At 41.4% G+C, this 24,256-nt stretch overlaps 1 protein-coding gene across 2 annotated transcripts in view; it reads left to right on the top strand.

Annotated features, from left to right (window-relative positions):
- The window catches only part of REST (RE1 silencing transcription factor), a 21,322-nt gene extending 6,929 nt beyond the window's left edge, over positions 1 to 14,393 (top strand). For both annotated transcript variants that reach the window (XM_006027764.3, XM_025209074.1), the window contains exons 3-4: positions 1,607 to 1,690; positions 8,812 to 14,393. In XM_006027764.3, coding sequence (XP_006027826.1) covers positions 1,607 to 1,690; positions 8,812 to 10,511 — 1,784 coding nt within the window. In that variant the 3' untranslated portion in view covers positions 10,512 to 14,393. The remainder of the gene's footprint in view (positions 1 to 1,606; positions 1,691 to 8,811) is intronic.
- Positions 14,394 to 24,256: the final 9,863 nt, after the last annotated feature.

Genomic DNA, 24,256 nt, shown 5'->3' with positions numbered 1-24,256 from the left:
GAATGTGAAAAAATGAAGCACTGCTAAACAGTTACCTAGACAGGCTAGAACCTTTGATCCTATACTTTCAGGTTGTAAAGAAGCATTTAAAAACACCACTTTACAACCTAAGACCCACCCCTCTTTTTATAGGTGACTTAATTTCATTATGCCTCTGGCAACAATCTCCCATTGTTTTAAGTGGGAGGGGGATTACAGTGTTGCAGGCGTGAATTTACCTTTTGGCTGCTGATCTAATGAACAGTGGTTGGATAACTGGGTTGGTTGGAGGAAGAAATTTAGAGCTAGTCGACAGTACAAAAGGCATTGCTTGTGTCACTCTCTTGACAAAGAATGGAGACACAATTGACCATGGTGGAAGAAGTTTTGTTGCTGGCTTAATGTTCAGTATGAGTTACATTGACAAAAGACTCTTTTACTAGCATAAGTCACATTTGCACCGGGGGTTATGTGGACGTAGCTACCCGATTGGGAGTCCAGGGTCTTTCATGCTGCATATAAAACTGGTCTTGCTTTTGTGATTCTGTAGGAATCTTGACTCTAATACTAAGCAGTTAAGTTCCTCTCCTTCCCCCCTCCAGTCTCCTCCCCACTGGGTGCTTCTGCAGCAAGAATATAGATGTGTGTTTTAATGTCATTGAATGTTTACCTTGGCATTTCATGTGCAATAAGAGGTCAGGATAAGTACCAGTTGGCAGCAAAGGATTTGTCTCAACCTGTCTAGCACATGTGAATACTAAAAGCTGCTGTCTCCTCACTTGGGACTTGTCTAGGCTTAGAAGTATTTGTTGGGTCACTGTATTGGTAAAACCATATCAGCAAATGCATTAGTGGAGGCTGTGTAGTCATGTAGGTGAGGGGTAGCGTTGTTTTTTTTTCCCTTCTGACTGATATAACTACATCAGCTCATCTTTTTAAGTATAGAGCAAACCTACTGTCTTACCTTGTGTTAGAGTTTGTCTGTACATGGGCTTATTCTAGAATAAGTACTGCACCCCACCATCATCAAACTTTACTTTGCTATTACATGGTTAACTTCAGATAAGGTAAGAAGTCACTTTATGCCCAGAAATCACACATCCTACTGTTTCCTCAGTCCTCAAATGATAATTTGGGTCTTAGTACATGGTGCCTAGGTGCAGTAAGGGCTTTCTTTTGGTGTGGTAGACAAAGTTTGATAGAAGTCAGGGGAGGGAAGCACTTTTGATCAGTGAGTCTAAGCAAGGGCATCATGAGATACTTCTGAGGGTGCTGTGGAGTGCAGGAAAGTATTGGCAGTGTTAGGCATGCAAACACCTATACATGATTCACAAGATAAACCCAGAGATTTCAAATAAGAATCCATAATTCTTAAGTTCTTACAGTGTCAAAAAAATTCTGACCAATTGTGATTTTTCTGAGTTCTTTGTAACAGAAGAATTGCTGTGTAATAAATAGTTTTTGAAATAGGGTGCTGCTCAATTTAGAAATGTTATGGAGGGGTGCCTTGTGTCTGAAAAGGTTGATAACCCCCCTGCCTTAGAGACTTAACTTCTTCAGATGCTAAGATTTGATATCCTAAGATTTTCTGCCATGTTTTGTTTCTAACTCTGTTTGTTTTTTACAGGGGAGCGTCCCTATCAATGTGCTATGTGTCCCTATTCAAGTTCTCAGAAGACCCATTTAACCAGGCACATGCGTACTCATTCAGGTTGGTAAAAAGGCAATCTCACAATAATAACATGGGGAAAAGTTAGTGATATTTCAAGTTTTCTTGCTTGTAATATATTTAGTAGATGTATTTACTGCTGCCCAAGCTTAGACTATGCTCATTAAAATTATCTAGCCTTTTAGTTAGCCACTTGTTAATCTTGTGAGGTTCTAACAGGTAGCATTGACAAAAAAAAGTACCTCCCACCTCAGATAAAGTCTTCTATTTGAGGTGGGCAGCATTAGGTCATGTGACTGAGCAGTTTTTCTCAAATTCTCTGTTGTTCTTATTCCACTTTCCATTTTGTGCAGACTTCAGACATGCAAAGAGTATTAATGCCTTTTATGGGCTAAGATCGCTTCTTGGCCTCTTGAAGGCTCAGGACAAGCGTAGTGGCTTTTTAACCTGGCAGGGAAAATACCATGTATCTGTGTCCAAGAAGGCAGTTTTCCTGAACCGCATCCTGGGAGACCCGCTCTTCTGACGTGGTTCAGTACCTGCCGAGGCACAGCAGCTTTAAGCCCAGTTTATGGAAATGGGAGTCTCCTCCCTTGCTTGTTCCGAAGGCCTTATGGCTAAGGGCAAGCAACACTCGGGGGCATCCGAACCCCAAGCCTGGAGCCCGCAATTAGGATGCCCACCAAAGGTTTTGGAAACATCTGAAGCCCCAGGTGCAGGTAGAGGATGTTTGCTGGTAGTAGTGCCACTTATGGTTCTGGACGCTTGGATTTGGAATTAGTTTTGGCTAATTTGGCTGCAGATACAAATTATTACTGTTGTTGTTATTATTTTTTATTTAATGCCTTGTTCTGTAGAAACATTTTAGGTTAGACAAGGAAGTTTAGGTCAATTTTTTTACATTGAAATCATATATAAAAAAAGCTGTCTTTGGGATGGGGAAAACAAGGTTACAAGTATTTGCGTTGCAGTGAATTGGTATTTCAGAACAAGACACTGCATTACAGCTGTCCATCACCATAGCTGACAGCAAAATGCCAAGCTTAAAGGAGGTGCTGGCAAGCCTAATCCCTTATTTGTAAAGTAATTTGATGTAGACAGAGTGGGCTGGGCAAGTGCAGAACATGACTACTTAAGTCACAGTGGAGGAGTAGACTTTTTTTCCCCTTGCTTTCCAAGATATAATCCAAAGTTTGACAAACTACTTTTTGTCTGTTGTACTTTATAAAGTGACATGTAAGCACAGGAACATGATGATGAAGGATGTGAGAGCAGATCAGTGAAGCGATGATAGTTTACGGCATCTCAGGATCTAGGCCATGAGGTCCAATATGTAGTTTTCTTTCTGGAATTCAAAGAAAGCAGTTAACTGTTTTTTTAAGGGTTTAACATAAAACTATCAAAGTTGCTCTCACTTACTGTATGAAGATACTGTTTATGTATGTCAGGGGTGTGTAACTCATCTGGCCCTGAGGGCTGGATCAGTGGTGTGGGACCAGTCTGTAGGTCAGATGAATTGTGCAGGGCCGGCCTGTGGGTCAGATCATGCCTGTGGACCCCCCATGCCATATTCAAAGTATGTGGCACCTGCTCCAGCCAGTCCAGGACCTGGTGAAAAGACACCTGGCATCCTGGGCATTTTGCTGCTGCAGCAACAAGTTGAGATGCTGGGCTTTCCACAGTGTTGCTGTGACTCCAGTGTTGCTGCTCTTGCCTGGGTGCATGGCAGCCAAGCCAGGGGGTGCTGGAGGCCCAGCAGCCCAGAAGCTTCTTCCCACAATACAACCAAATGCCCAGGTGAGAGTTACGCCACCAGAGTCCTACAGTACTGTGGGAGGAACCCTGACACAGCAGCTTGTTTCTGTGGCTGCAGCCAAGCACCCAGGCAAGATCTCCAGCACTGGATCCCCATCAGTGCTGTTGGGAAAAGCTTGACACTGAGGATTTTACCCATGGTGGCAACCAAGCACCCACGATGGTAGGCTTCTTTCTATGGTGCTGCCAGGCCACCAGGTCTGTAGGTCTCATCTGGGCACTTGGCTACAGCCACAGAAATAAGTTGAAATGCCAGGTTTCACCCTGTGGTATTGCTGGGGCTCTAGCACTGCAGCTCTTGCTGGCTTAGGTGCCAAGCACCCGGGCGAAAGCAGCAGTCCTGGAGCCCCAGCAACATTGCAGGAAGAAGCCCAGCATTGGGGGCTCTTGGTTGCTGCCATGGGAACATGCTGCAGGGCTCCTGGGGCTCCTTCCAGCACTGTGGGTCTTACCTAGGCACTTGGTTGCTGCCCAGGAAAAGTCCTCAATTATAGCTGCGGGCTGGAGGACCTGGTTCTGTGGGCCAGATCCAGCCCATGGGCCAGATGTTTGACACCCCTGATTTACAGTCTTGCAAAAAGAAAAGCCAGTAATCCCTTGGAATGATTACACATATTTTTTGTAGGGCTAACAAACAAGTTGGCAATCTTCATTAATATTCATTTCAATCCACTGTTTGTTGGCAAAGTCATGTTTGCATTCTCAGAAACTTTTTATACTTGTGAACTGGTCTCTTTCAAATCCTGCTTGAATTAAGTGGTAATATCTCTGTTACATGGCTGTTGTTGTATTGAGATAATAGCCAAAAGCGTAATAGAAAACCGCAGTGGAGCTTTACCCACACAACTTATTCTGTTAGAACCTATGTTAACTAGAGTGATGCAAGAGAAATTTAAGTTGGATATTAGAAAGAACTTTCTCCTTTTTAAGGCTAGTTAAACACTGGAACAGGTTACTCAGAGAGGTTGTGGAATCTCCATCTTGGAAATTTTTAAGAGCAGGTTAGAAAAATCCCTGTCTAGGATGGTTTAGTCAGCGATGATTCCTGCCTGGACTAAATGACCTCCCGAGGTCTGTTCCAGCCCTACTTTCCTGTAGTTCTGTGAACTAGCTGATGTTTTATTTTGGTTTGCTCCTTTCTTGACAAAACTAAAAAAACAAAGTGGTTTCAAGTGAAATCAGAACATTTCATTCTATTCTAAACTAAATGTTTAGATTGCTTTTTGGGTCAAATGAAACTTTTGGTTGGACCTAAAATGTTGGGGTTTTTTTGTAATTTATGGACACTTATAACCTTTTCAAGATGGTTAACATTTCAAAATGAAATTATCAGAATGAAGTGTTTTGAATTTTTAAAATATTTTAATCTTAAAATGATCTTAATCTAATCTGTTTTGGACAAAGTTATTTGAATTTGGGGAACATTCAGGAATTGTTTTGATTGGTTCATCCATGCTGTGGTGCATAAAATATTTGTTGAAAAAAATGTTGCCCAAACCTGGTATTGGTTTCTTTTTGATTTTAGCCTCCATAAGAAGAGCAGGATCCAAATCCTAAAACAGAGGAATATAAATATGAGAATAAGATTATGTTACCACATCCTTCAAATGAGAGAAAAATGTTCTAATCATCCAGTGTTTAGGGAGATAAAACACAACCAAATGTATTAAACCAGCAATAGGCTTCAATTATTTTCACATACCTGGTTGTAAGTCATGCTATGACATGGCACAAGAAGCAATCTCTCAGATCCTTAAACACTGGGAATAGTTAGTGACCATTATGTGCAGTTTCCTGAGCATAGGGATTCTGTCACCAGAACTAGTACTAGTACTGTGATATTAATTTTGTATGGATGATAAAGGATAAGGGGAGAGAAAAAAATGATGACAATATTAAAAAAAAATAAAAAAGCATTGACCTACGGTTGCTGTCCCAAGGCACCACTGATGAGGATGATGATGATGATAAGATTCTCAAGTTGGAAGTGGGGGAATTCTTAGCCTCAGGGTGGGAATCTATTTAGTGCTGTGAAACAATAACAGGGAAAAATATAGCCCTCTAAAGACAGAAATTAAAAAGCACAAAAAACCCAAAGCATGTGAACAGTCTCCTCTCAAGATGCACACTATTATATGAATTAAATAATAAAGCTGTTTGGAGGTTATCAGAGCCAAATCCATATCCTTCTGCAAACTGAAATTTAACCCAGGTGGGCCAATAGAACAGAATTGAAACCCTGGTAGGTAAAATTTAAGATAGATGTTAGTAAGGCTACAGTTCTTAAAAAACAGAGCACTGAAGATATAAACAGACAAAAATATCTCTGAAGCACTTCAGAAGCAGTAGGCCTCTGAAGCGATCCCACGAGTCTGCTAAGTTACTAGAAAGCAGATAGAGTCTTTGAGAACTGAGGTAAATTCTAATATCCTTATCCTTCTCATCGCAGATGTTTGAAAGAAACAAACATTTTGTCCAATACTACAGACAAGGTACTTCCAGAGGTTGAAGTGCCTAGAAAGGAATGACTTTGAATTGATCAAGTAAAGAAAAGGGTAACAAAAGTAAACTGTCCCCTGAGGCTGTGGTGCTGAATTAATATTTTGGTAACTCTTACTCAGTGGTCTGATTACAGTTACTTCTTGAGCCAACCTCTTTCTGCTGCCCAGAGCCAAGTTGAGAATAACTCCCTCTTGTGTAGTTCGAAGAAGCTGTTCGAGGATTTGAGAATTGTTTCTCTAAATTTTGCCTCTCGCATTTGATCAGCTGGTGTGCTGGTGGTTAGTCACTTGCTGTTACTGTTATTTTGCTTTCCCTCAGCACTGTAACCCTAGCCCTCCAGCTGCAGTGCCTGGCAGAAGCCAGGCGTGACTTTCCCTGGCACCAGGAAGGAGTTGTTTCTTACTGTATGTCAGAGTCCAGGGGATGGGAGACTTCTTTTTAGTTCTGGCCCCTCAGTGACTGACTCACATTGACTTGCCCTCCATCAGTCAGTGAATTTCCAGGGATGACCTAGAAATCTAAGGAGCCTTCAAGCATGTCAGCAGGATGCTGTAGATAGATAGAGCTAGCTTTGCGATTTTTATTATACATTCACCTGTGGAAGGAAACTAAGCATTTCCAAAATGAATATCATTAGAATCATGTTCCACCATTGCCTTTGCTGCTGTGCCCAATGGCTTTTCCACAGTAGTCAGCTGTTTGAAGTTTACCTTTTATTTAACAGCCTTCATTGGGAGGATTGTATCTTCTCACATGGCTACCTGTTTTTATCACTGTACCTCATGGCTACATTTTATTGTCTGTATTATCTGTGGGTCTTGTGTAGCTGTACAAGTTATAAACACCATCCTGCTCAGTCCTTAAGAACAACCTGGATCTTAAGTCTGGGTGTGGTTGCAGTGGGGGCTGCCATGACCTTTATTATCTGCTATTAAGCAAGTGGGCAGAAAGTAGGAGGAATTATAGCTCCCCATCTCTGGTAGTGTTGTTGAATGGATACCAGTGAGAGAGAGAACCATACCCACACACACACTGATACCCCCCACCGTACCCCAAAACACATCCTCCCACAGCCCCCCCACACACATCCCCCCCTACCATACCCACACCCCTTCACACCCACCCTCCCCCACATACCCCACTCACCATACCTATGCCCCACATACACACCCCCCACATCCCACCACACCCTTACACTCACTCCCCAACCACACAGCCCCCACATATACCCCCTTACCTCCCCACACACAATATACAAGAGTAAGAATGTATTTTGAGCTGTTATGCAATTACCTCTAGATACACTATGCAAACAACATAAATCAGGACAAAATATGTTTTAAATAAAATTAAAATAAATTATAGTAGATGTTTGATTTTTTTTTTTTTTAGTATATGATTTATTTTTTTCCACTTTCAAGCTGACAACCCCCACTCCCAAAAGGAGTACTTCTTGGGCAAAGGGAGGGACTTCTGGTGGCAAAGGTCAGGGGTTAGAGATGGGACTTCTGGTCCTAAGATGGCAACCAGGGGGTGGGGCAACTGTCAGGGGGTGGGGCTACCCATGCAGCCCTCAACAGCTCACTAAAACTCATTAAGCAGCCCTCCAGATGAAATAATTGTCCACCCCTGTTATAGAAGACTGACATTGCATTGGCCTTCAGCCCCAGTGCAAGGCAGGAAAGGAGGCTTCTTTGGGAAATATGCCTCAGAAAGGTGTTTCTGAGCTACAGTTAATTTGTGGAGCTCCTTCTGGGTCAAGTGTTTAACATGTCCGCTGCCTGAGGCTGAGTCTTAGGTCAGACTGTGTACATGTGATTTGTTGATATTGTGCCTTTATTATGGTTGGGATCAGTAGCTGGGAGTGACTTGCATTAAGTCAAGATACCTCAAATGACTGGTGAAAATATAGTGTAGGAAAGGCTTGTAGGAAGTAAGTAACCAATATATTTAATTACACAGACGTTTTTGGATGCTAGTTCAGAATACAAAGGCCTAGCTATTTATTAGTGTAATTATTTTGGGGTTTTTTTTCAAAATGCTTTTTAATTGTTACATTTAAATATTTTTACACATTTGCCTCCTGTATATAAATGGTAAAGTTAACTGTGCTGATAAGACTTAGCAGACAAGGTATTTTCTAGAACATTATACAAGTGCTACAAACATACAAATACCCTAGTAATAGGATAGATGCACAGTGAAAATAATTGGCCTCCTGTTCTGAAGAGTGATCAAGACATTAAATGAAATACAGTGTTGCACATTGTAGTCAATGCAAAGCTATTTTTAATCAACATCTAAATAGTTTGGGTATTTTCAGAAAACTGTCTTTTAATGTGTGTTTTATTGCTTGGCTAGACATGGATAAGTATGTGTTTTCTTCCATTTTACTTTCAATGCACATGAAGCTTACTAAATCTTTGTAAAGTTGGACTTTGTTTTTGAAAATGTTTATATAAAACTACTATTCATCAACTGTCAATTTCCATTTTTCTGCTATGCATTCAATGGACCGGTTGGGTATGGATTCCATTTGCTAATATTACTATAGAGTGAGCTCTTCGGGTATGTATCCACGGACAGAATGTGCAATCTTTTTGCTGCTTGCCACCTTTTTGTTTTTGCTTTTTTTTTTTCTTCTTCTCTCTTTTCTTTGTAGTGTTGTTGGTGTTTTTGTGAGTGTGTTTGTGAGTATAAAATTGTGATTTTGAATTTCTTAAATTGGCTTTTCAAAAATAAGCATGGCCAAGTTATTTTTAATTCACATCTCTGTATAGCATTAAGTGTTTGTTTTTTCATGTTTATTAATCAAAATCACCCCCCTGCCCCCTTTCCTTCCTCAGGTGAGAAGCCATTTAAATGTGATCAGTGCAGCTATGTTGCCTCAAACCAGCATGAAGTAACTCGTCATGCAAGGCAGGTTCACAATGGGCCCAAACCTCTGACCTGCCCACACTGTGACTACAAGACAGCTGACCGAAGTAACTTCAAAAAGCACGTAGAGCTTCATGTCAATCCACGCCAGTTCCTTTGTCCCGTCTGTGATTATGCTGCATCCAAGAAATGCAACCTGCAGTATCACATAAAATCCAGGCATTCTGATTGTTCTGATATCACAATGGATGTTTCCAAAGTGAAGCTACGGACTAAAAAGAGTGAAGCAGAACTTTCTGAAAGTGCCAAGGACAAGACAGAAAAAGAACAAACAAAAGGCGAGTCAGCTGAAAAGAAAAATGAAAAAGCTGTAAAAGTGGAGAAAAAGGAGAGCTTATCAAAGGACAAGAAGTCAACCATCAGTGTTTGTGTAGGTCAGGTGACCACCAGAAGTCGTAAATCAGCTGCTGAAAACAAGGAGGCAGATGTTAAAAGCGAGAAAGGTGCAGAGAAATCATGTAAAACAAAGAAGACTAAAAGAAAGGCAGAGGTTGAATCAGTTTCCTTAAAGCAAGACCCTGCAAATGACACACAAACAATAGCAAAAAAGAAAAAGAAGGTAGAAAATAAATCACGAAACAGTCAGGAAGCCCAAAAAGGCGAAGTCACATCAGAGGCACCTAAAAAGCTAAACTCTTGCCTTAAGAAAAACAGGAAAAAGAAGGCTATGAAGAATAAGCATAGCAAAAAAAGCAGTAAATCTGATCAGGAAAAGATCCCAGATGAAGCAGCCCCTGAAAAGCCTCCCATCACGGAAGAGGATGGAAACAGGAAGTCTGACAGTACTAGTGATGACCAGCAGCCAGAGCAAGACCCTGTTGCTCCAACCCTGGCTGATGCTGACAGCCAGATCCCTGATGGAAAAAGCCAGATTCCTGATGGAGAGTCTGTCCAGGACCAGGTATTCCCTCCCCCACAGCCTCTGGAGGAAAATGTGGAGCTAGAGGTGAAAGATCAGGAAGCACCTGTTGCAGAGGAGGAGAACGAAGAATCTGTTAATGAGAAGGAAGTTGAGAATGAACCTGACCAAGAGCAAGCCACCTGCCCTGAGGAGTGTACCAGCACATCTGAACAAAACCTAGAAAAAACCCTAGATGTGCCAAATGATGCAGTTCCAGACTTGACACCTCCACCTCCGTTGGAACCAGAGCAAGCCTGCGAGACAGAACCTGTGACAAATCCAGATTCAGCTGATCTGACAAAGGCAGACTTGCCTGCGGAAGAGCCAGCCCCAACACTGCCAGCACCAGAAAAGTGTGAGCAGGGTCCTAAAGAAGCCCTGGCTTTATCATCTCCAGATAACACAGCAGTAAACGAATCTCAGGAAATTGATGAGGACGAAGGCATCCACAGTCACGACGGCAGTGATATAAGTGACAACATATCTGAAGGGAGTGATGATTCTGGGTTAAACGGTGCTCGGTCTGTACAGGAAGAAACCAGTAGAAAAGCATCACAGGAAGCTGCGGAAGCCACAGTTGCAAAGGAGAACTATGTGTGTATTTTCTGTGATCGTTCATTTAAAAAAGAAGGTGAATACAGTAAGCACCTCAATCGCCACTTGGTGAATGTGTATTACCTTGAGAAGGCAACAAAGGAGCAGGAATAACCGAACTGCAGTTGGGTAGCAAGTTTATCCTTTTTTTCTGTAAGATCTTATACAGCTTATGTACAGTTACTGTAGAATCTTTTTTGACATGCCGTCAGCTTTAATTAGTATCTGGCTTAATGACTTTTTAAAGTTGAAAATATTTTTGCCAACTTTCTATGTAATAATGAATTCATTAACAGTTGTATCTCTTGAGTAGAGGTGAGTAGGATGTACGAGGCTGTATTGTATTAAATCAGTGTAAGCCTCCAGTTTGTTAGTTCATGCAATTGTTTTATAAATGGAGTATTAGCAAACAGACTATAGCTACCCCAAAGTAAAGTAAGTCAGATCTTTCTAGAACAGTAGGCATTAGTTTCTTTTTATTTGTGCAGCCAGATTTTCTTTAAGTTTTAGTTTTTCATTATCTTAAGATATGGTGGTATGCTAAGTGTTTAAGCTACTCGGGTTTTTTTTTTACAGACAGGTTCTGTTTCATAAAGAGAGCACTTTGATAAACAAATCCAAGTTGGTTAGAGAGAAATGTAATCATTTGAAGATAATTATAATTCTGAACATACATTTCAGATCCCCTAATCGTGAGCAGTAAGCCAAAATTTGGAAGGAATATTTCCAGTTTTTGATTGGAGAACTTGTATCTTGGTAAATATATAAAGTAGTAACTGTAGCGTGTCTTTGGCGTTGTTGTGGGAGAGCAAGTTGCGGGATTGTTTTTCTTCTTTTGATTGTGCTTTAAGGGCTTAATATATTGCACATTGTTTTTGATTCTTACCTATGCATTTTTTAATTCTTTAGGAATAGAGTTTGGGGGGGGTGTGTGTGTGTGTGTGTGTGTGTGTGTGTACACACACACACACACACACACGTGTTTGGTTTTGTTCATGTCTCTGTTTCCCCCCTTTTTTCAAAATTTTCAGATTCGTTGCTTACCCTGGGCCAGTTTTTGTGATAATCTTTGCTGTTGTTTTTCTTGTTTTCATGGGGTATTATTGATTGTGCATGAAGTTGCTAAAATTATATACAGTTTGGTTATTTTTAAGTAGCTTTAAAATTGTATAGTTTGGTGGCAAAAGGATGTCGATACAAGTTCAAAACACTATTTTCAGTAATCACACTCATGACATTTTCATTGTATTTTTTCATGGAATTGCCACTTCTGGTATTGTAATATGTAAACTGAGTATTAATTTTAATTCATTTATAACTTTTGATTACCATAAAGTGAAATATTCAGTGTAGGGGGAAATGGCCTGCATACTTCTGCAAACCCTGATTCATTTTTTCCTTTTCATTTCAATGTGAGTAACTCAGTCTTCCTGAAGAGAACAAATTGTAGCACGGGCATAAATGTGGATCATCCATAATCCCACGCATCAAAAAGGCTAGTAAGCAACAAACCTGGAGTTAGAAAAACTGTTGAAATTCCTGTTCCTTATTCATTCAAGTTTAATTAACTAAAGTCACCTGACCTGCTAAGGTTGCTTAAAGAGAAAATAAATTGGTGGCTGGATTATAAACTCATTCCCATATGCAAGAGAGTCATATAAAGAAATTCTGACTGCAGAGATCCATCCAGATTAAGATTCAGATTATTTTCTTGGGGCACGCAAGCGCTAAACTGGCTAAGGGCCAGACAGTTGCCAAAAACACCCAGACAAGCAAAAACCCTCATCTTTGCAGCAAGAGAACGAGCATTTTATGTTCAGTTCCAAGGGGAAACTGGCTCTTGGGGTAAGCAACAGCTACTCAAGCTTTATAACCCTGAGTGTTCTCTGCCCTGCTTTTTGTACAGCAGTTGTGGGGGAAAATGTCATGCAGGCAAGTAGAGCCCCTGGGTGGTGATATCTGCCTGGATATTTTGTGGCAAGGATTCTCAATATGACCTTGGGGTGTGGGGAGGGACAGGATTGCAGAGTTTGCATTTATTTTGTTCGCTTCTTGTTTTAGTTGGTTCTGGGATCTGCATTTCATGGCATGCAGTATTGTAACTTGATTGAATAGAGAACAGAGTGAATACACTGCTTCTGCTTATGAGGGAGATTGGTATTGGGAGGCCAAAGATTTGAGGTGGGGAAAATCCCGCCAGGCAGAAATCAATTGTATAATGTATAGTGAGTTTGTATTTGATTAGATAGCATTCAATTTTTACCTTGGCTGTGACAATCATTGTCAACTGAAGATCAATTTGCAACTATATTTATGTTAAAACATTAAGAAAATAAATCTAGTTGAATCGTCTTCCTAAACAACATGTTGTAATAGTCTTAGATGCAGTTTTCTTGTTAACAGTATGTTGTCTTATATATAAAGTTGTTGGCATCTTTTGTAAGAGATTTGAACAGAGGCTGGGAATTCCAGTGCTGTGTTGTGGTTTTAAAAGATCACTTCATATTTTTTAAAAAACAGCGGTTGCTGTCTTGTGAGAGGTGTCAAGGACTTTAGCAATGTGCAGATACAGTTTTTGGGCTAGCTTGGTTTTTGAGATAAAAGTAAAAACATAGCAGTAACCTCAATGCCAATTAAATGATCTGCTGTTACATAAAAGCTAATGTATGTTTCTCCAAGTTAAAATGCTGTACATTGCTGGAGAATGGGCAAGCATAAACACTTGACCTTCACAAGAACTGTTTGAAAAGGATAATGCCTATATTAGGCAGTATTCCTTCTCATAAGATTTGAAACTAAAAATTAATGTGTTTAAGGATGAAAAAAAAATGTTGATTACATATATTAGAGATGTGATCTTTCTGTCCTGAAATACCTTAGATATCAGTATGTAACCATGTTGGAATTCCCATTTTTCTGTTTTGATTTTAATAGATAAAGATAGGAATGTGAGAGTATGTTAAAGTAAATCAGAAAAAGATGTAACGTGTCATTCATATCTAACAATATGCTTAGACAGTGCTAATGAATATTTGAAATAGGCTGTAAGACATAGTTAACCAACCTTGTGTGTTCTGAATATGTATTTCTCAACTCTCCCTTTAAACATATGTACAACATTGTGTTTCTTTTCCAAGAACTTTAAATTATTTTGTATACAGTTATGCCAGTACTAGCTTCTTCCCTGTCAAAAGCCTTCTCTTGGCAACAGTGCCTATACCAGTATTCAGCCTTTAAGTTGAGATTGGAGGGATTGCTGCAGGTTTCCCATACAGCAGTATCCCACACTGCCAATCCCATATAGAGTAACATGGTGTTTAGGGCCTTAATGTTTGTGAAAATACATGCTCAGACTGACTGCCACATGAAATAATCTCAAAAGTAGACAACCGGGAACTTGTAATCCATTGTGCTATAGTTGCTGTTTCTGGATTTTGATGATCTAGACTGGAATTTAAATCCTTAAAAAAAAATAATACGCAAAAAAGCCCTGACAGGTCATTTAGCACCCAATAATGTTTATTTCTACAGAGTAATGTAGCTGAAAAACGTTAACCAAAATCAAGAATGTTGGTTTTGTAGATACCCAGTTTATATACAATATTAACTCATCCAGATAGCTAATGGAATTGTTTCACATGTACATATGCTTTTTCCTAAAATTACATTAGCTAACAAACTTTTGTAAGCTGGCACAGAAACATTTTTATGATGTTTTGTTGCACCATGTTTGAAGCTTTTACAGTGCAATACTTGTATTTTTTTCTGAATTAAACCAAAGGTAATTTTTTCATGCTCTCTGTCTACTATAGTGCATGACAACCTTTTATACATTTGTAATAGATGTAAAACAAACCAGATCACAAGTCCTGTTTTTACTTAAAATATGTACAAGTCTTCTGTTCAAAATGTAGTGTAAAGTTGAACTAAATTGCATTATATTAACCCTTACAAGTGTATTTTCCTAAGCATAGTTATGATTAAATAAACTTTATTAAGGAACTTGTGGCTTTTCTCTACCTCTCATTAATGGCTAGTACATAATTTTGCTGTCTGTGAAAACTTCTGTAATAACCCTAATGCTGTTAGCAATAGCTGTATGAGGTTAGCCTCATTGTATGCATGGCTGGTAGTGTTCCACACAGCCATCCAGTTCCTTCAGCCATTGCCCTTCATTCGTCTCCCCCACTACAGAAAGTATAAAGGGCTCAGGACCAGAAGGTTACTTTAGTGTTGGGGAGCAGTTCAGAGGATGCCCTTGAAGAATTCCCAGAGATAGGGGCTCACTTGCTCAGGCTGTGCACAGGGACCGTGATTTGCTCTTAAATAAAGAGCGAACTACTGTGTTTCTCACATATGCATGCCCCTAGATACGGCACACACTTTGCTTCGGGAAGGCAGAATGTAGAACAAAATTTTTCCAGAGTCATGGCTGAATTCTGACCCCATGGCTGATTCCTGAACCTCCCTACTCAGGTAAAAGTTAAAATTTAACCCTTTTACAGTCACTGCCAAATTGGTAGCAGCTGAGCCAAAAACGACAGCACTGCCAATTTGGCAGTGGCCACAAAAGGGTTAAAACTGTCATACACTCTACCCTTCCCTCTCACACTGGGAAAAGAAGAACAGTCCTGGTAGCCATAACAGCTCCTTAGCAACTGTTGCCTGCTTCAGTTCTGGTGCAGAAAATCAGCTTTTTTGGAGGGCTAATTTTCTTTTTTTGGAAAAGATGCATGTTGTATGAGAGTAAATGTGGTAGTCAATTGCTCTTATATTGCTATGTCAATTGCTCTTATATTTCAACTTGATTTTAATGGTAGAAAACACGATCTAGATTCTTGCTATGTATTCCATGTCCTTGTATCATTGTGATTACAGATGGGGTTTGATGGGGCTTCCCAAGTATTCCAGTTATCAGCTTCACAGTGTTATATGTTCTGATAAGCACTATCATTGTAATATGCCTTGGGGACTTTGAACACGTGTAAGGAGTAGATACAGGATTGAGATGCACCCCCCCCCAAATATGATACATTTGTGCTCTAAAATGGTGAAATATGCACTTAAAATAGTATAAATGTGCACTTTAAACTTAATTATGTTAGCTTCAAAATGTACACAAAATAAAACCATAAAATAGAAATTTCAAAGTTCTCACTCGGGTAACCATCCATGTAACAAGTAAAACTTGTGTCCAAAACACATTCATGTCCCTTTTAAGAAACACTTACAGGTATGACCCAGTTAACATTGTTTCATTATTACATTGCTGATCTATTAGAGAACATACTCATTTAAAATCGCACAATGTTCGGTTATAACGTCATTTGGCCACTGCCTGCTATTAGGTAACTACTGTGACGTAATTGGATTCGCCTAACATTGTTTTGCTTAAAATTGCATTTTTCAAGAATGTAACTATGACGTTAAGTGAGGGGTAGCTGTATATTATGTTCTTTTACTTGCTTGTCCAATAGCTTGATTTCATAACAGGTAACTCACATTTTCCTAAGCTTTTTGGTGTTAATTTGTGGTGCTTTTCAGTCAGGGTGGGTTTATACCCAGAGAAAGACCTCTCAGCAGAAGCTGGCACAGCTGGTACTTGTTCTGGTAGTTCTGGACCAGTGTTGTCCAAGGAACTGTTCCCAGCTAACAGTGCTTCCTACCCAGGCTTCTTTTTCAAAAGTCTCTGCATCTTGCCATCAATGTATGTCAGTGGTGCTCAAACTTTGGCCGGCGAGTCAGATGCAGCCTATCAAGCCTGTGTGAACAGCCCATTGCCAGCATGAGTTCCCCAGCATGTCAGTGTGACTCCTGTTGGAGGTCCTACCTCTTGTCCCCCCTTGCTGAGTTCAGCAACAGATGATAAGATAGGATGAACATCGGCGGTATTCACGCCTTGGACTCTGAAGCCACATGAAAGTGTGGCTCTAGCCAGAACCTGCACTGACATGCTGGTGAGCTCAAGAGGGCTCACTGCACAGCTGAAGGGGGTGTGGCTGCAGACCCCTTGCCCCTCAGCCCACTTCTGATTTTAAGGTTCAGCCTGTTCATAAAAAAAAAGGTTGAACGCCACTTGAATACATCATGTAGAGCAGAGTTGAGTTTTTCTTCAAACTCCTTAATTTGGTCAAGGGAATTGTGAATCAAGAGGGCTCCAAATCTTGAGTTTCTTGATTGCTTACAGTAGAGCAGAAAAGGATGACTTGGTCATTGCCAGATCCTCCTGCCTATAGGGCTGTCGAAAGCACTGATGGAGGCTGTCTTGCTGGCTTCAGAACTTCTGAGACATTTTTTACAGCCTCAAGATCATGAATGTCAAATAGGCTGGATTAGCCAAGTTTCCCAATGTGTCAGTACAGGCTAGGGTGTTAGGGACATGTCAGGCTGAACTTCTTTGGAGTGCTGAACTGTCAGTAGCATCCTTATAAATACCTTTTTTCACACCTGATGTGATAGAACTGACAGCTGGAAACTCAAGTGCAATTTGTTCAGTAACCTGACTGAGGCCATGCACCAAACACATGAAGTGCAGTAGGTGTGGGTGGAATGCAAATGGGGCTGTTGCTGCTGTCAGTGTGTAGGCTGCAGCATATGAAAGTAGATGCAACTTGTTTTAATTGTTTGCAATAGAATTAGGCCATGGTAGCCGCATCTACATGAGATATTGACTGCGCAGTAGCTTGTTACTACTGCGCAGTAGCATCACGTGGCAGGAAACAATGCAATGCTACAACACAGTAGTAATGAGCTACTGCACAGTCAGTGTCATGATAAAATGGTTCGTCAATGTTTATACAAGTACTAAATGACTGTGCAGTAACGACTATACAGTCAGCATCTCCTGTAGATGCAGCCACTAAGCATAAAGGCATTTGTAAAATGTGCTATTCTCATATGTCGAAAGGGGAGGTTTACTAGGTTCAGTTGAGTTTCCCAGTCATCAAACTGGCTAATATAAACAGCCAGATTGTCTGTTGTCACACCTACAGCAATCACTACATGGCTTTCCCTTCTATTGTCACGAATGTCCACAACTGTAGAATTTTAAACTATGGCAAGATAGTGTGTCCTTATAGTTGGGTCATCTGAAACATGCTGATTTAAGCAGTGTTTTTCCAAGAAACCACAAAAAGATGGTTTATTTGTGCTAAGGATTGGTGCTGCACGCTGTAGCTCTACAGAGGTCAGCAGCGATATTATTAGGCTCTGAAGAACTAGGCTTTTGGCCAAGACAAGCGTATACTTTTTCCTTTTCTTTGCTTGGCAGCTAAATGGGTGCTAGTCTTTGTATGTTGCTGGATCTAGAATTTTTTCTCATATGGAAACTAGAAACAAATATTTTTCTTATTAGATGTGAAGTCAGAGTCTTTTGCAATTCACTGTTTTAGTACCCTTTGACTAGGTTGGCCTTTTGGCATTATTAACAATAAACAGCTAGCATCAATAGTCTCAAATAATTTAAGGCTTAGTTTCAAATAATTTAAGATTAGTTAAAAAAAAAAAATCTCACATAAGCAGCACTGTTCATTATCTACTGAGGCTCTCTATACCACTAACTGAGGGTACTGCTGTTACAGAGCTATATGGGACATCAGATATATACAAGATTGCCTGAAGTTATATGCACGTTCTTGTAAGCCTGGTGCCTGGGGGGAGGCCTAAGGAAGAAGGGCAGCCCCCTGCTGAGAGCTTCAAGGAGTCAGAAGTTCAGAAGGGAACAAGCACTCTGTCAGCATCTGCTGAAGAACAAAGGGATCTGAGTGGAAGGGACCAGGACAAGCCTAAACGGGGTTCATTTGCATTACATGTGCAATGTTTTGGGACTTTTCAAAGCTAAAAATGGCTGTATTGTAAGTTTTGGGGAACAATATACAAATGGGATCACATGCACGTGAGAAACTAGCATAATAAAGTGCAAAGTGTTTATTTTTTTAAACCTTTGAAAATAATGTTTTCCTTCAAGGTATGTCTTTTTTACACATTAATACCATCATTATGGACTATCCCTCTAATATGTGTCTGTATGCATTCTGAAACATACTTACTTGGAGCTGTATTGATGCAAATGGTGTTTTAGTCAAAGTCCTGATAGCCTACACACCCAGGAAAAGAACATGCGCTTAGATACAAATCTAGTGTCTAGGAGAAGTCCTTTACACAGTGTTCAAATGCAGTGCTATCACTGGCGTATGGCAATTTGGGCCTTCCCAAACCATTTCCATGTGTTGCTTAAGCAAAGCTATTCTGAAAGGAAGTGGCTACTTCAAGGAAGTAGCCTTCAAAGCTATTCAAGGAAGTGGCTGACTCTGAAGTCCTGCTGTCTCAGTGAGCCCCGGTGAAGGATACAGTACACAGCTGGGGTGGTGGAGCTGCTGGCTGACTGCATCTGGAAGGCCACAATCAATACAATTCAAGTAAATGAATAGCTCAGAATGAGGTGCTAAATTGGGATGAAGGTAAGAGTCTTCAAATGAGCCAATGTGCCACCCACAGAACTGCCAATGCTTGAGTAGCATCACTGGATCTGCCAGGGTGTCAGAAAAGATTTGTGAGGATACAGAGGATGAAAGAGAGGAAGCCATCACAGAGAGCAGTGGCTGAAGAAGAGCACAGCTTTGTTGTCCCCCAGAGAGAGGCTCAGCATTGGAGAAACTGCCAGAGAAGCTGTTCCAGATGGGGCAAGCCCAGCATCAGGCCTGGCTTTGAATCAGCTATTGGAATTACAGGGAACTGGTGGGTCAGCATCAGAGAAGAACATAGGAAAGGGAAGGCTACCCCTCTTTGAGTACACTAAACTGTGAAGGCCTTGCCTGGCTACCTTCACCCAAGCCAACCAGAGAAGCAGGCAGCTTCCCTGCCCCTGTGTGACCAGTGATTAATCTTCCTTTTCATTGCCAGTTTGAGGTTTGTTACAGGGGCGTGGCTGGGATCACTCCAGCTATGCTGTGAGTAACAGCCTCCCAGGGCCAGGACAACTCAGCCACTGTCCAGAAGCAGTTTTCCCAGGAGAGGCTGACTGTTTTCCCTTTATGCAGTCTATGGGGATAGTGAGCCAAGAGGGCAGGTAAGGAACAGATCTGGGGCCTCCAGTTAAAAAGCTACAAGATTTGAAGGCTTGAGACTGTTTTTCTATTGCAGCAGATGCTGTGATTGTCCTGTGTGAGAGGGTATAAAATGCCACCGGAGGGAGCTCTCAGAGCCACAATCCCTGCCACAAGCTGCCCAGGCATCTGATCAATAGAGGCAGCAGCATCCTTTGTACCATGGATCTGTGTTGTCTTCCCTCTGACAGGGTCCTGGGCCAGGTTGATTGTACATTCACTTGATGTAACTCGAGTAGATTAAAAATCAACTTTGCATTTGTCCCTAGCACCTGCATACCATTCACAATCTTTTTTTCCCTCATAGCCCTGCTCTGTTCTGTCAGACTAAAACTTGCAACTGATAGTCTGGTGACTAAACCGGCCTTATGCAAAATGTTACAGCATTTTTGGGAAATGAGTGAGTAATACACCAATGTGCTGAGTGAGCATCTAGATCCAGATGATAGCAGGCGCAGGCTTGTGTGCTGAAGGTTACAATGGTTTCAAACTCATAGAAAGTGAAGTACTGTATTTATGTCAAACCACTCAAGTCTGGACACTGTGTCAGTGGGACACAGAAGCCTTTCCTGGTACTTTTCTGTCCACAAGTCCATGCCATAAAGGGGTAGGTGGGGGCTCCAGCACCTGCTTCACATATTTACATGGACCTCCACAAAATAAATTTGCACCCATGGACTGCTTGTTTGCATCATGTTGGAGAGATGTCAGACAGAACCTTGGTTGTATGCTCATTAGACAGCACTTTCAGTTCATGTGCTGGAAGGCAGGTCTCTTTCCACAACAGTTGGATAGACTCCACTCCTCCCTTTGTGGGACTGGCTACTGGCAAAGGCACTGTAAGGGTGTTCTGCACTTCCTATCAGATTAGTTATTTATAAGCATAAATAAGGGTGAGGAGCTGTGATTCTCTATGGCTGATTTTTTTTTTCCAATTTTGGCATTGTGTGCCTAATTGCACATTTAACTTGCGTACAACATATGCTGGCTGAGGAAGCAAATGGGATTGTTCATGGGAAATGTCATTTCCAGAGGGTGAAAGAGAGACTGCTTGTAGATACAGCATAGAAATAAGCCATTCCTGGAGCTGGAAAAAATGGGCCCTTACTTTCCACCTGGGCGGGCTCCATTTAGGTTTAGCCGGACAGTTGGCTGTGGCTCCGTAAATCAGAACTGCCTAGGTCTGGCGCAAGGTTAAGTTAGATATAGACAATTCTAGCTTAGACCCCAGGTGTGAAGTCTCTCAAGGACCTTTGCTAGCAAAGGATGAGGCAGAGCCACCACAAAGGTCTGCACCAGTAGATAATTCCCAGCACAAGGGAACCTACTGCTGTCTGAGCTATCTTGAACCAGAACATCGAAGCCAATCTAAAAAAAATTTTTTGGAGGGGAAGCAGCTATTTTGTTGAAAAAGAAATTCCAACAGGGAATGCCTGTTTCTCAGCAGGGTTTTTAGGATGGTTTTGAAACTTTTTTTTTTTTTTGGCAGGGGGAAGGGAAGGCTCAGTAACAGAACACTGAAAAATCTTTGCCAGACACACACAAAATCTTGCTGAAACCAAAAATCTGAAAGCCCCGTACAAAAGTTTCAATGAAAAAATGTATCTTTGAGTGCTGGGGAATGATGCCTGGGCAGCTGCATAAACTAACTTAACAAAAGGCATCCTGATTCCCTGTAGTGCTGGTCATGATTCTTGTGTTCGTCTGAATGTAGCCATAAATAAAGTCACTCGAGCAAAAGGTGTGGGTAACAGTGCTGCCATGTTGGCAAGCACCAAGTGTATTTGGAACATCAAGTAAAGCTAGCCATTAATTGCCATCAATAGATTCAACACAGCAAAAGTTAGCTTAGATTCTAATGAGCACATTCAATACAGTCGCATATATCAGAAGGGTCAGATCTGAATTAGCATTGCATTTCAAGCTGATATCATCTGCATGTTTTATCTGCCTGCTCACTGCACAGATTCAATCGTGCTGAAATTCTCCTGTTCTCTGTATTATTGGTCTTGTCTGTTATTTCACATGACTGCTTTCTTTCCTTGGATTCTTCATGCTGTTCCTTTAGCCTCAGGACATGGCCTGTTTTGCATTTTCAAGCATTGAGATTGCTTGTTTTCCTGAATTTCTGTTGTCCATATTGGGCCTGGCTCTGTGCTTCTGGTGGGTGCTAGGCCTCATTACTCGGCTGATGAATCGCATTTTTTACTAAAAGGCACACTTGTGGTTTGTTTTGTTTTTCATTTTACTTTATTCAGGGGAGATGATTAAGCTGACGGCTGTATACACAACCTACCAAACATTTGTTCTTTGCTTCCAGGACAAGTTCTGCCATTGGGGTAATAGTTATTCAAGTCTGGAGATTATTGTGACACCGTCAGCACCTCTATCTAAACATTCCTATGCAAAGAAAGCTTTGGCAGTTCAACTATCCTTTTTGCAAAACAGTGGGTGTCAGGGTTTGGGAATGTAGCTGTTAGAGATCTTTGTGATCACTAATGGGAGATACACAGCTGTCACCTAACAGCTGCAATGCTGAAACCCCTCTCAGTCTACCGAGTTATTTATTTACTTCATTTCTAACATTGTTTTTGTTTTCCCTCCCCACATGGTCTAGTGCAGACTTGCTCGTTCTATGATCTGTCCGTGGTACTTGCTGTACTCATTTATAGACCCAATCTCTATGGATGAATTGGAAAGCAGGAAAGGAAGCTGATACCAGCCGGGATCTCTGAGCTGAACAGTTTAGCTGGTTAAACTGCATCATATGCAAACTGAGGCAAGACAGGGTTAGGCTCTTAGCATATTGATGCTTAACTTTTTTTAATCCCTGTTCCTCTTAAATCCTCTGGGTCCTGCCTGCCTCACTGAACATATTTCTGCATGTGATGTCACAGCTATCAAAAGGCTTATTGCAATCCAAAGAATTTGTGACATGTCCTATTATCTGAGGTGCAGACTGTCTGCTGTAGAAGGAGGAGGAGCACTATTTTTAACACGTGTTTCACGTTTTTCCCCCTCTGTGCCCCAAACTCTGTCTGCTTCGCTGCATTCCAGATCTGGGGGCTTATTTCTTGTTCCAAACAAGAGCCTATTAGAAGCGTTCACATGTTGCCAGTTACAGTGATCCATGAAATGACAGGAGGATTTTTCCAAAGGGTGTTTGTTTCCCCAGAAGTTGAGATTGTGTGTTGTTCCTTGAGGCTGGGCAGTCAGGGCTCAGAGTTGGCACCCACCACTCCCTCCCTCAATACCAACTGTGATTTTTCTTTATATCAAAATGTACATATCTGTGTTCATTGCTCCTCTGGCTCTGGAGAGAGATCACTCCTACAGTGGAAAGGGGACAGTCAGTGAGGATATTGCTGTGTGGGTTATGAAAGGGCTTGTAAAACTCAGCTGTATGCCTAATTCAGAGCTACCATCTCCTAGGAGGGAGTCCAGTCCATCCTGACAATCAAAAAATAAGCTATGCTGAGTACAGCAATGGGTCCTACTTCTGCATCTCCCCCACTTGTCCCCCCACTGACATGCCCTTAACCTCCATGCTATGTGGTTCCTGGGCTCACAAACAGCATGTGATTCAGGAGGTTATTAAGTCAGAAACTTCTCAGTTGTAGGCAAGCCAAAATGGGGCTGGGGAGGGGGAAGGGTTTGGAAACCGAGGCACAGACCTCCAAAGTGATCTGGCTGTGCTCACATGGGGAATCCTCCTGAGTGAGGAATGGCATTTGGGACCTATCATCTTTCCAAAGATTCTGGGTAAGTGACTTGACCTTTGCTGGAAGCACCTGTGTCAGGGTCCACCCAGACCCCAGGCCTCCTAAGTCCCAGTGCTTTGTGTCTTTACATTCTTGCAGCCTCTGCCTTATTTGTGACACTGAGAAAACTATGCTGTGTGGCTGCTCACTGGAGCAAATCCCTCTCCACAGCCCACGGGTCGGGGTTGCCCTTGGAGAGACCAGGTTTCCATTCTCAGTTCTAGTGAAAGAGGCTTTATGTTTTCTTGTTTGCAAAATGTGAGAGAGAGAACTGTTTAGGCAGGGAAGTGAAGCCTTCACCAATAAGTAACATCCTTGAAACACACAAACATGAACATCCATTCACTGGATACTTGAATTCTCAGTATGCGAGTTCCCAGCCCAGACTGCTTGAACTTTTATTTGAGCCTAATTTGCATGAAATGAACTTTTCCACCCCAGGGGAATCTATAGCAGCTTTCTATTCTCTTGTGCAATATGCAGCTTCATTTCTACCTGAGAGAAATGTTACAATCTGTGCATTCTCCTTTGTCTGAGGAAGGGTGCGTGAGCCTGAAAGCTTGCAAATAAATAATGTTTTTTGCAACTATTTAGTTGGTCTAATAAAAGATATCACCTCTGCCAAGAGTTCTGCATATAGTTCCCAGCCCAGACATTTCTGTTACACAATACTGGTATAAGACTCCAGGGAGCTGCCTTTGGTTCGTTCCTTAGCCAGGAAAATGAGTATATAGTTAACAGGGTGTCATTTCCTATTTTCAAGACTGCAGTCATCCCATCACCCCAGCTTGCCACCATTAGACTCCACTGCAGCCAGAGTGGCAGGGGTTAAACTCCATCTGTGCTAGGTCTAAGTGGAGGTCTGACTGAACCCTGCTACTAAGCCATTGAAAAAAACCTAGTCTTTTTTCCCCCACAAATCTAGAGGGGGAGAAAAATTCTCCCTCAAATCTAGTCTCTAGTCTTTTTCTCTCCTCAATTGATCTGACCCAGA

The sequence above is a fragment of the Alligator sinensis genome, unplaced genomic scaffold (genome assembly GCF_000455745.1).
Source record: "Alligator sinensis unplaced genomic scaffold, ASM45574v1 scaffold989_1, whole genome shotgun sequence".
NCBI classification, from domain to species: Eukaryota; Metazoa; Chordata; order Crocodylia; family Alligatoridae; genus Alligator; species Alligator sinensis.
This window is presented reverse-complemented; position numbering and strand designations above follow the sequence as displayed.